Below are 11,293 nucleotides of genomic sequence, written 5' to 3' on the forward strand. Positions count from 1 at the left end.
CGCCCTGGTGTCATCCTAAAACTTCACTGCTTTGACGCCAGAGCTCAGACCCACGAGAAAAATCCCCGTTTTCCACCAAAGTGCAGCAAAACAAAGTGCCTGTGTGCGACGCCTTATTTAGTGTTTTCCAAACCGCTCCTGAAAACCTGTTAAAAATGTCACTTCTCGATGAGCTCTGCTGTAGGCTGGAGACGGGGATGTGGCTCAGCTCCCCTGCTCTGCTCAGCTGTAATCCCAAACAGAGCTCGGCTTTGGGGGGGTGGTGTCTAAAGCATCCTTGTTTAGCAGTTAGGAGATAAGTTAAACTAGTGCTTTTAAGTTTCTAGTTGCGATTGATTTGCAGTGTAGCTAGGGGCAAAGTTTATCTCTCTTTTTTTTCTTCATCATACGTAAAAGAAGAATATACCTTATGAGAATGTGAGGGGCTTAGTTATCACTCATAAAGTTGACGGTGCAAATTGAAGGTGGTGGTTGCTCTTGTTTAAGCACCATGTAATGACTTCTCGGGATCCGTATGGAAACAGATGAATTCCGATGAACCCGGAGCCGGCTCTGAACCGTGGTGTGCCCGGGGAGGTGTGATTCAGAGCGATGAGTAACTTAGGAGAAAGAGCTTCGCCTTCTTCCCCGGCTCCTGGGGTGGATGTTCCTGGGGCGGGGGAGGTATATGGCAATCCTGATATTTTTTTGTGCTCCAACATGGATTCATCTCAGAGTTTGAAATTCTGCAAGGGTTTTGATTTGTTTTTTAAGTCTTCTTGTTGGTGAGTTTCAGCGTTTCTCTCCTGTTCAGGCTGAGGGACCCTCACCGCCTGCTGCACGGCTTTTGATTTCCTGCGGTGGAGGAGGAATGACGCCGGTCCGGCGGATGCGCCGACTGCTCTGGGATGCCGGTGCTCGCCGGGGTCACCTTCCAGGACAGGGTGTGAGGCTGGTTGGGGGGTCCCAGCACTGCACTGGAGGTGTCTCGCTCTGCCTCCTGCCCCGGCACAAGCTCCTCCGCCGGCTGTGGGCTGTCCTGCGTGGCCGCAGGCGCCTCCTTGCTGGAAGGGCACTGCTGGGTGCCGTCTTACCGTGGGGGTAACACCGGAGAGTGAGGTCCGAGTTGGTCGTGGGTGCGAAGCACGTCCGCGTTCGGGGCGGAGAGGTTGTTTCTGTCCAGGTTGGGATCTCCGCCGCTTTGTGTTCCTCAAAGCACGGCGTCTCCAGCAGTGTGAGGAAGAGCAGCCCATGTGCAGGCTCTGAGCTGCCACCTGGGAGAGGCAGCTAAAGCCCAGCCCTTGCCTTTCTACCAGGTATTCGGGCGCTGGGCTAATAGAAGCAGAAGTCCTCAGTGGGCTTGGTTTCATAATACCTTGTTGACAATTGTTAGCCTTGGGCTGGGCTGGTTTTCTGCAGTAGCATCTCACTCAGTGTTAGGCACTGAGAACTCTGGCACCGAGGGTGCAGGTGATCTGGCGACGATGGGTTTATCACTGATAGCTGTCCTCCAAAAGCACCCAAGCTTTCTAACAGTTAATGTAGACACTCGCTCTGTTCTCTGTGTAGGCAAAGATGTTTTAAAAGGAAGAGATTCGGATTTTGGATGTTGCTGTTTCTTCTGCTTCTTATTTTCCTTGTGTTGCTGCTAGGAAAGCTCTTGGACGCTTTAAAAGAAGTGGGTTTGATCCCCTGGCAGTCCTAATTTTTAAGAATTAATCTTTAGACTTTTTGCATTTAGTCAAAGTTAAGTCTATGATAAAGATGTGGTTTAACTTGTGAGAGCAAGAGTAGTTTATTTAGTAAGATATTAAATCTGCTGTATTGAACACAATGTTCTTTAAAATATAGTGCTTGAAATTTGACTCGTACAGTGGAATTTGCTCTTCTAGAGTGAATCTCGTCTGATTTATGTTTGTTCCCCACTTGCAGTAGTCCTGTCTGATAGTGAAATAGCAGTGCCATCAAATGAAGAACTTGAGAAGTACGTAGTTGGGATTACCAAGTTTATCATGTTGGGGGTTATTTGGGATGGTCTTAGCTGCAGTCAGTTGGAGGGTGAAAAGCTGCTTAATACCCGTCTAGATGTTATGCAGAAGTGTTAATCTTTAAACAGCTCTCCTTGCTCCGGTAATGTTTTGTGAAAGTTTACTGAGGCATTGCATTAAAAAAAAAACCAAAACCAAAACAACCCAAACCTTTTCGTTCATCTGGTTAAAAGTGGAGACAAAGGTTTGTTCTGGTCCCCAAGGGCGGCTGCCGCTCCGTGCAGGGGGAACCGTGTGTCCCCACTTACTGTCAAGTTATGAATAGGTCAGGAGGACACGTCTCCTCCCAAGCTCCTCCATCCAACAGACTCGAGTTCTTAAGAGCAATGGTCACAGTCAATGCTTAAGTGTGTGTAAGGGTGTGGAGAGATTGCTGTCAGAAGAAGAGTAGTATCATAGAAATGTAGAAATACAGCGAAATATTTGTTGAGGGAGCAAGAAGCTTGGAGGACGATCCCTTTGCTCTGTCTCAGGAGTGTCAGACAAATTAATTGGATAACATGTGGGTGGCATTTCGGAGAAGCAAATTAATAGCCCTTTTATTGCTGGGACAATTTCCATGGAAACATTTAGTGAAAAGTTTGCTTCTTTGAACCCCCATCATAAACCACAGCAGCAATGTCCTTCGGGTTTGTGGATGAGAAAGCTCCAGGTGTAAGGAGCCCTTTGCTATATTTTTTCTTATAAATCAGAAATCTATTTTCTACTTTGTAACCCCAAATTTATTATTTAATTATAAACCCTCTGTTATGTTTGTGGGTCCACTCCCTTTTTTTTTTCCTGCTTCCAGGAAAAAAAAAAAAAGGACTTTCAGAAAACTGTGGAAGAGCCAGTGTAGCATGAGCAAGTCCTGGTGTGGGGAAGAATGTCTGACTCCTCACGCCACCGCTCACACACAGATAAGGGGAAGTGTTCAGGTGGCTTAAGGTGCATAATTGGATTAAATTGGATTAGATAGAGGGAAGAGGAAGCTTCGCTTATTAACAGTGATCTCTTGGTTGTGAAATTTTTTTCCTCTTGGCGGGGGAGCTATAGTGTTGCAGTAGGAGCCTCTTGATGTGGGCTGATAAAATCCTGGAGAAAGTGGGATGGAGAGAAACTGCTGTGCAGTGATTGCAGGCAGGGCATAAATAGGCAAAAACAACAACAAAAAGTTATTCTGGTGGTTTAAACACGTGCATGGATTTCTCCTGCTACAATTCTGTAAAGTGTTGTTTTCTTTAGTGTTTTTTCCCCCAATTTCCAGTACATTTGAAAGTAAAACAAAGTTAAGATGAATTCTTATCCCATTTCTTCATTTTCCAGGTACTCAGCGGGGCAGGAGGGATAGGGGACTTGAAGCCACCCTAAAAGTTGGGTGGGAGACCGGTTAGTGCTGGAATCATGGAGGTGCTTGGTTTCTTCCTTCTGCAAGGATTAGATTGGAGCAGTGATGAAATGAGACTCTGATGTTTTAAATGTATTGGAGATGGCTTTAAGTTCTGGTCTTTGCTTGGAGCCTGTAGTCTGGGAAAGTGGTGTTGTAGGAGAGTCCTGCCTTTCCCCCTGAACAGTGGCAGCAGTGCCCCGCTGCTGGCCACCTCTTGGTTTCTCTCTGGAGATGTTAGATTGGCATGATATGTTCTCCAGAGGTTTTGAAGGACCCAGACCTCCCTTCTGTGCATGCACACCAGCGTTCGAGTCCTGACCTAATGGCGGGTGACAAAGTGTATGGGCAATGAAGTGGCATTGAATGTTTTTTCTTCTGTTTTACAGAGATGCTGCAGTTTGTCAGTAACCAGGCAGGGGACTTTCCAGATCTGTTTTCAGATCACTTGTGTGGCACCTTCCAGGGCAGCAGCAGCGGTTGCAGCAGTGGTGGGACCCTGGAGCCGCAGCTGCAGCGGCCGTACAGCCAGGTGCAGCTCCAGCCCTTCCCACCGCCCGCTCCCACCCCCCAGCTCCAGAGCCTGCCAGTCAAAGCAGCGCAGGCAACACCTCCAGCCCCTCCACGGTCAGCCCCTCTCCTTCAGCCCCGGCCCCCGCTCCAGGCTCAGCTCCAGCAGCAGGCCGTGATGATCACGCCGACGTTCAGCTCTGCTCCCCAGACCAGGATTATCCAGCAGCCGGTGATCTACCAGAACGCGGCCACGAGTTTCCAAGGTAGCGGTCGGGGTGCTCAGGCTACAGGTGTGCATGGTGCACCTGTGATTTTGGGGTGCTCAGGCTATGGGTGCGCATGGCGCACTCACGATAGATGGTGTTGGTGTTCAAACTCCAAAAGCATCCTCATCCACCACAAGCCTGACAATCCTTCTTTTGCGGTGCTGTCTGTGGGGTGTCCCTTCTCCTGCTTACGTGGCTTTGGAGTTGGGGGAGCGTGAGAAACTGTCATAAATGAGATCTGAAGTCTTCATGTGACCTCTCATGATTGTTGTCATCTTGCTGCTCTCCTCTGTTCCGGTCTTCTCTCCTGTGCCTCTTTGGCGGCCTGAGAAAAGTATGTCTAAAAAATGGTTGTCGGCAACCCTGTCCTCCAGCTGATGGGTGCAGTAGGCAGATCCAGTCCTGAAGCTCTGGTCTGTCCCATGTGGCAGTCCGGAATGAAGGGACATTTTAATTACCAAAGTCTCAAGTACAGTACTTGCATTGAACAAAGACACTTCTAAGGATGTTTAATGATGACTGGATCTTCCTTTGTGAATGCCAGTCCTCTTGATCCTCTTCAGTAGGTGTTGATTCTTTAAGTGATAAATAGGATCCTAGGGTCCACGAAGGTCAGCAGGAGTGGGCAAGTGCTGGTTGGATGTACTACGTAATGTCACTGAAGTAATGAGTCCTGTGCTGTCAGACCAATGGCTTTTGACTTTATTTTCTCTTAGCTGATCCTCGGTGCCTCCTGGAAAGCTGCTATTCTAGATGCAGTGTCCTCTTGCAGGAGGCACCAGAGGAGCTGGAAGCTTCCCAAGGTGTGGGATCTGTTAGCTGAAGGCTGCCTACCGAGAAGCTCTGGGAAGAGGAGGAGTGAAGCTAGGAGCAGTTATGGGTTCCAGAATGGAGACCTATGTCTCTGGACTATTCCTGACAGCTCTTCTGCTTTTCAGTTCTCCAGCCTCAAGTCCAGAGCCTGGTGACATCCTCCCAGGTTCAGCCGGTTACCATCCAGCAGCAAGTGCAGACTGTGCAGGCCCAGCGAGTGCTAACGCAGGCTGCCAACGGCACCATCCAGACATTAACACCGGCCACAGTCCAGACAGTCGCTGCACCACAGGTCCAGCAAGTTCCAGTAAGTAAAAATGAGGAGTGACACAGGGATCCAGCAGACGAAGAAGTTGCTTTTGTGGATCTGGTCTCCTGGCTTGCCAGGGAAAAGGTGGTGAAGCTTGTGGGGCTGGCGGTCCTGGCTAGGATTGCTTTTGCACAAATGTTTTTATGCGTGAGAGAGATTTCTAGCCAGCCTGTGTTCCAGAAGCATTTTACTTCATGCAAGTCGTGTGAGAGTCCCTGTTGTGAGCCGTGGCGTGACTTCAAGTAGTGGGCAATGCTTAGAAACTGTTTTCACTGAAACACCTGCGTAACTAAACTTGGTCTATAATATTTTTGTAACTTGGTGCTGCCAAACCGGATTGGAAACTTTACTTGAACAAGCTTTCTTTGCCTTTTTCCTCCTTCTTCACAAGTCCACCACCTCTACCATGTCTTATAAGGGCTGGCTGACAAGGGAATGTTTTCTTCCAATTCTTCTGCCACAGTTTCTTAGATCTTTTTGCTGCTACAGTGTCATGTGATTTTTGTTTTAAAACATACACATGAAAGTGAAAGTCTTGTGTTTCTTTGTATTGGATAAAAACCTGGCTAGGGGATACTCTCAATATGACAAAGTTGCTCTGGTTCAATTGTACTGTGCCATCTGTAGTGTCCTCTGTATTTGAGAGTCAACGAGGTATTTGAACAAGTAAGAGCAAGCTGTGTTATGGCAAAATAACTTACTGTTGGTTTTGATCTGCTTGACATTCGTGGTACAGATCCTTTCAGTGAAATCAGAGGGGGGGAAAAGCTACTGTAGGTATCTGGAAAGTGCTGTAGCCAAAGCAGGCTGTTAGACTCTGAGTACTCAACCCGTTACTGTAGAGAGGTAATTATAGATGTAATTGGAGAGGGGAAGGGAACTTTTTCCGTCATCTTTTGTGTTTTTACGTACTCGTTTACTTCTGGTGACTGATTTGAAAACTTATGTCCTGGTGGCTTCTCTGCTCCTCTCTCACCACCTCTCTTACGAGACTGTCTCATGGTCAGAGTTTGCATCAGGGGCTGACAAAAACCATCCGGGTGATGCAGGACGCAAGGTAAAAGAAATACTTGCCCTGCTCTTCTGCCATCCACCGAGATGTAAAGTAACAAGTCTGTCATCGCTTACCTCTGGCTACTGAGATCAGCAGAGAAATAATGTGCCTACTGTCCCCTTCACCTGTAACTTTTTTCAACCTAGGTTCTGGTCCAACCTCAGATCATAAAAACGGACTCCCTTGTCTTGACAACCCTGAAAGCGGACGGTAATCCTGTTATGGCTGCGGTACAGAACCCAGCACTGACAGCTCTCACTGCTCCCATTCAGACGACAGCTCTGCAGGTACCGTACGGATGTTCTTCTTCCTTCCCTCTCCTCACTGGTGTCCTTTCCCCTTAATGCAAGGAAGAGGTGTGGGCTTTAGCATTCTGTAGTGGTGCAAATGGGAGGGGTTTTGAGGGCTGCTCTAGACACGTCCAGAGTGAGTAATACCCTGTTTCTGCCAAGGCTAAACACACAGATTGTACTTTTTTGGCAGCCTCCCATGGCCAGTAAGCAAAGACCAAGGGCATGTTTCTGTTTACCTTTTTCTGGTTTTACAAGGAGAGGAGTATGACCTAAAAATTCCATCCAGTTTTTAACCTCTGGAAGATACTTGAAACTGAAAGCTAACTCAGAATACCTGTGGAACTTCCTTTTCCCCCTCAGTAGCATCTAATAGCAGTATGTTGAATGTGAAAACTAATTAAGCTTCTTTTCAAAGGGCATTTGCAGTGAGGATTCAGTATAATCATTGGAGATGGCAGCTGTGCTTCATGGCCTCCACTTCTTATCAATTCGGAGAAACTTGTGCCCCTAAAGACGCATTTATTACGATCTTGTACATTCTGAACAGATATCTCTGTCCAAATATTTACAGGGGGAGATAAACTTGCAAGTCTGGACTTAAGTTTTGACTTCTTTTGCATAGCATGGTAGGCTTCTTATGTACTTGTTAGCAGCCAGGCTAAAATCTTCAGTTAACCTCCTTGCTTTTAGGTGACATTTTCACACAGAGGTGAGGCTTATGTGATAGTGTCTGCCTGAGACACAATCTGTAAAGCATTTGAACACATTGAAATTTGGTGGAAATTAGCCAAGGAAAGGTGTAGGACTTAAATTCACTTATTTGTCAAGTTCCAGCTTGAAATGAAACTAAATTCATTTCTAATATCCCAATTAGAAGACTATTTCAGAGTCAAAATTGTTCCTGAAGTTGCTCATGGCTAGTTTATTCTCATTTATGTTAGTCTGTCTTTTGACAGAAATAACTCTTCCTCTCCATAACCACTTCCCTGATCCTTGGTGTACTTCAGAGAACACGTGTACCCTTCTCAGTCTTGTTTTGCTGGGTTGAGCAGTCTAAACTTTCTTTACTCCAGCTGTCCTAGAAGCCCCTCTGTGCAACTGTTCTGGTGGGATTCATCATCTTTTATCGCAGAGTACATACTGCTTTAGTTTGGTGTAGACGGTCTATCCTACATCTAGATGTCCAAGTTTGAGCTTTTCATGCCAGTGTATATCACTCATTGCCTTAGTTCCTTATCTTAAGGCATTTTTATAGCTTATGGATTTATTTTTTTTTTCCATTTAATCGAATTCAAATCAACTGCATTGCTCAAGCCAAGGTTGGTTTTTCCATAGTCGGGTCCTTTCTAAATTGCCGTTACCATTTTGGAAGTAGCGTTGCCTGTTGCAGATCTGATGACTGTTTGTCCACAGAAAAGGTGGATTTGGACACTTGGGGTGTAAGGGTTGTAGGAGCAAGGAGGAGCCTTGGTCCATTTCTCTATTTAGTGGATGAACAGAGCATGGTATTGTCGGAAGAGTGTTGATGCTCTTGGAGAACAAGAGATGTTCTTACTCACAGTGACCAGTATAGGAGGCAGAGTGGCGGATTTTTCCTGTGCTGCTGTGCCAATGCTCATGCCAGCTAAGGAAGATGGGAGGAAATTGGCATATCTCTCTTTTTCTGAGCTGTACAAGCTTTTCCTGATTCTTCTTTTGTTTACTCCTTTTTCTGTTACCATCATAAACCTTATCTAAATTGGCTGATTGCTCGTGACGCTTGTTACACGTGGTCTTTGTAGACCCTCGTTGGGAGCAATGGGACCATTTTGACCACAATGCCGGTGATGGTGGGACAAGAAAAGGTGCCTATCAAACAAGTTCCTGGGGGTGTCAAGCAACCAGAACCACCTAAAGAAGGAGAGAGGAGAACAACTCACAACATCATTGAAAAGCGTTACCGGTCATCCATAAATGACAAGATCATTGAGCTGAAGGACCTTGTCATGGGGACAGATGCCAAGGTAAAGATGTGGAATAAGAGCAAATCTAGTGTTGTAAATACTTTGTCTTCAGGTGCTCGTTGCTCTATCAAATGAAGCAGTTGGGTACATTTGACTGTTAGTAGTGTGTGCACATGTAGTGGGATTAGACTGGTGAGAAACACTTGTGCGATGGAAAGTTTGATAATTGTATTCAGGAAGGGTCACCTGTGAAATGTTTATTTTACTATGCTAGTGGTACTGTTTCTTGACAATAAGCTATACCTTATATGTTTGTTCTTATGTTAGGTGTAACTTAAATAGGCCCTCTAGGTAGAATATCCAAGTGGATGTTTTGATAACTCTGCCAAACCAGAGCTTGCTTAATTTAAGTTTCCTTTTCTGTGTGACTGCAGTAGGGACAAGGGTTTACAGAGCTTTCTCACACCATGTATTCAGGGTTGTCATATTCACTTTACCTCATGCTGGCAGAGCAGGAATTAGTATTCTTGATACCTTGCATGGTCTCTGTACAAATACGTGCACTAGTGAAGTCACCTCCTATTGCTGGGTGGAGTTGGAAGCTTACATTTTAAAAACATTGGTAACGTGCAGTGGCTTCATAGTACTTTGGGCTTGTGTTTATAAGCTAAACTTGTCCGCTGCTGCTGGAAGCAACTGTTTTCATGGAGATGGCCAAGGGAGCGAGGCAAGGAGAGAACCACTTATCTCAGAATTAAACAGTGAACGATGGTTAACAGACAGCAGCTTGTTCCATCCCAGGAGAGAGCCACTTCATTTCAGAACTATGATACTTTCAAAGGACTATTTCTGGCTGAAACCTAGATGTAAACACTATTGTAATTTGGATGTTAATCTGTTTCCGTTGTACTGTTTTCATAAGATCTTTGAGAGACCCCAGTCCTTGTGTGTCTTTCAAAGTCTGATACCTTGCCCACAGAGTGTGCCCTGCTATTTGTTTCTTTGCAGCTGCTGAGTGGTCCTTTACACCCTTTTCTTTCTATCACCACACAATACAAAGGGTTATGGTATCCCTACGAGCGGGAGGGACCCTTTGACACTCTTCATATAAACTGCTTTCTGTACGTCTTAATTCTTTGCAGATGCACAAGTCTGGAGTCCTGAGAAAAGCCATTGATTACATTAAATACCTACAGCAGGCCAACCATAAGCTGAGGCAGGAGAACATGGTTCTGAAGCTGGCTAACCAAAAAAACAGTAAGTTGTGGAGGCTGTGCAGCAGGGGGGAGGCAGTCAGCATGAACGTAGGATTTTTTCTTGCAGTTTCTTATCCTTGACAGAGGTAGATAACGTGCACGTTGCATAGTGGCCAGTGTTATTCTAGATGACAGAGCCAATCTGAGCGATACTGGCAGGATGCAGGATCGAGAAACATGTACATAATGCACTCTGATTTTTGCAGAGCTGTTGAAGGGCATTGACCTAAGCAGTCTGGTTGACAACGATGTGGATCTGAAGATAGATGACTTCAACCAGAACGTGCTGCTGATGTCTCCTCCAGCCTCTGACTCAGGATCCCAGGCTGGCTTCTCTCCCTATTCCATTGATTCAGAGCCAGGAAGCCCACTCCTCGATGATGCAAAGGTATTTGTGACTTCAGTTGTCAAATTCAGGGATACGTAAGGGCCAGAATTTAAATTCTCCTAATTCTCAAGAGTGGAACCAGCAGACATCCAGCAAGCAGATCTGTAGGGGGTCAGAGATCCTTTGTAAGGATGAGGAAGGTGCATGGGTGTGTTTTATCTTTTCTTAAATGATTGAGACTACTTCCTGAGCTGTATTATCTGAGCCATACCTTAGCTGCTAGAAGAACTGTACTTAGCCTTCAGCCCCCGTAGAGTGTCCGTGGACTTACAGTGCATGTTCATGACCCAAAGACCCTATGGCTTTCCAGGGATATATATGTCCAGTGAATAAGGCAGAACTTGGAAATGGATGATGACATCAGTTGTGGTTAATGAGACCGTAAGTAACACAGTAACAGAAAGCCGTTAGCTGTCTTCGGCTGACAGGTTTGTTTTGTGGATATTGCAGAAGAAGTGGGTCTTCTGGGAGATCCTCAAAAGAGAAAAGGGCAGCAAAGGTTAATCCTAGCCTAAACCAGGGATCCAGTTAATGATAACTGAAATGACTGGGAGCAGAAGGAAGGTGAAGGCACTCAAATACTTCAGCCTTATCTTACTAAGCTAGGGAAAGCTTCACTGGAGTTCTTGCTGATCTTGATCTTAAAATCAAATTTTAAAACGTGTTCTGCTTCTCCTTCTTCCCTACCCCTCCCTTGGCATAAGCATTTTTTGTTCTACAGAATGGTAAGCAGGTTTTTTTCTCCTCTTACTTTTCTCTCCACTCCTATTCCTTTGAAGGTTAAAGATGAGCCTGACTCTCCTCCTGTGGCTCTTGGTATGGTGGATCGCTCTCGAATACTCCTCTGTGCTCTCACATTCCTTTGCCTTTCCTTCAATCCTCTGACATCCCTCCTGGACGCCCGAGGAACCCCAGAGTCTGACAGCCTGGTGCGCCATGGCTCTGGCAGGAACGTGCTGACCATTGAGTCAGGTAATGAACTAGAATAGTTTGGACCACAGAAAGTGGCCAGACTTACATGGTCTCCCTAAAGACCATCTCCAGCTGTGACGGCTGCACGTCAC

At 46.0% G+C, this 11,293-nt stretch overlaps 1 protein-coding gene across 1 annotated transcript in view; it reads left to right on the top strand.

Moving 5' to 3' along the window:
- Nucleotides 1–3,784: 3,784 nt before the first annotated feature.
- Nucleotides 3,785–11,293, top strand: part of SREBF2 (sterol regulatory element binding transcription factor 2) — a 19,108-nt gene continuing 11,599 nt past the window's right edge. The window contains exons 1-7 of the mRNA XM_009322000.1: nucleotides 3,785–4,169; nucleotides 5,111–5,292; nucleotides 6,496–6,636; nucleotides 8,424–8,645; nucleotides 9,728–9,842; nucleotides 10,048–10,229; nucleotides 11,009–11,201. Coding sequence (XP_009320275.1) covers nucleotides 3,785–4,169; nucleotides 5,111–5,292; nucleotides 6,496–6,636; nucleotides 8,424–8,645; nucleotides 9,728–9,842; nucleotides 10,048–10,229; nucleotides 11,009–11,201 — 1,420 coding nt within the window. The remainder of the gene's footprint in view (nucleotides 4,170–5,110; nucleotides 5,293–6,495; nucleotides 6,637–8,423; nucleotides 8,646–9,727; nucleotides 9,843–10,047; nucleotides 10,230–11,008; nucleotides 11,202–11,293) is intronic.

The sequence above is a fragment of the Pygoscelis adeliae genome, unplaced genomic scaffold, assembly GCF_000699105.1.
Source record: "Pygoscelis adeliae isolate BGI_AS28 unplaced genomic scaffold, ASM69910v1 Scaffold60, whole genome shotgun sequence".
In the NCBI taxonomy this organism is placed as follows: domain Eukaryota; kingdom Metazoa; phylum Chordata; class Aves; order Sphenisciformes; family Spheniscidae; genus Pygoscelis; species Pygoscelis adeliae.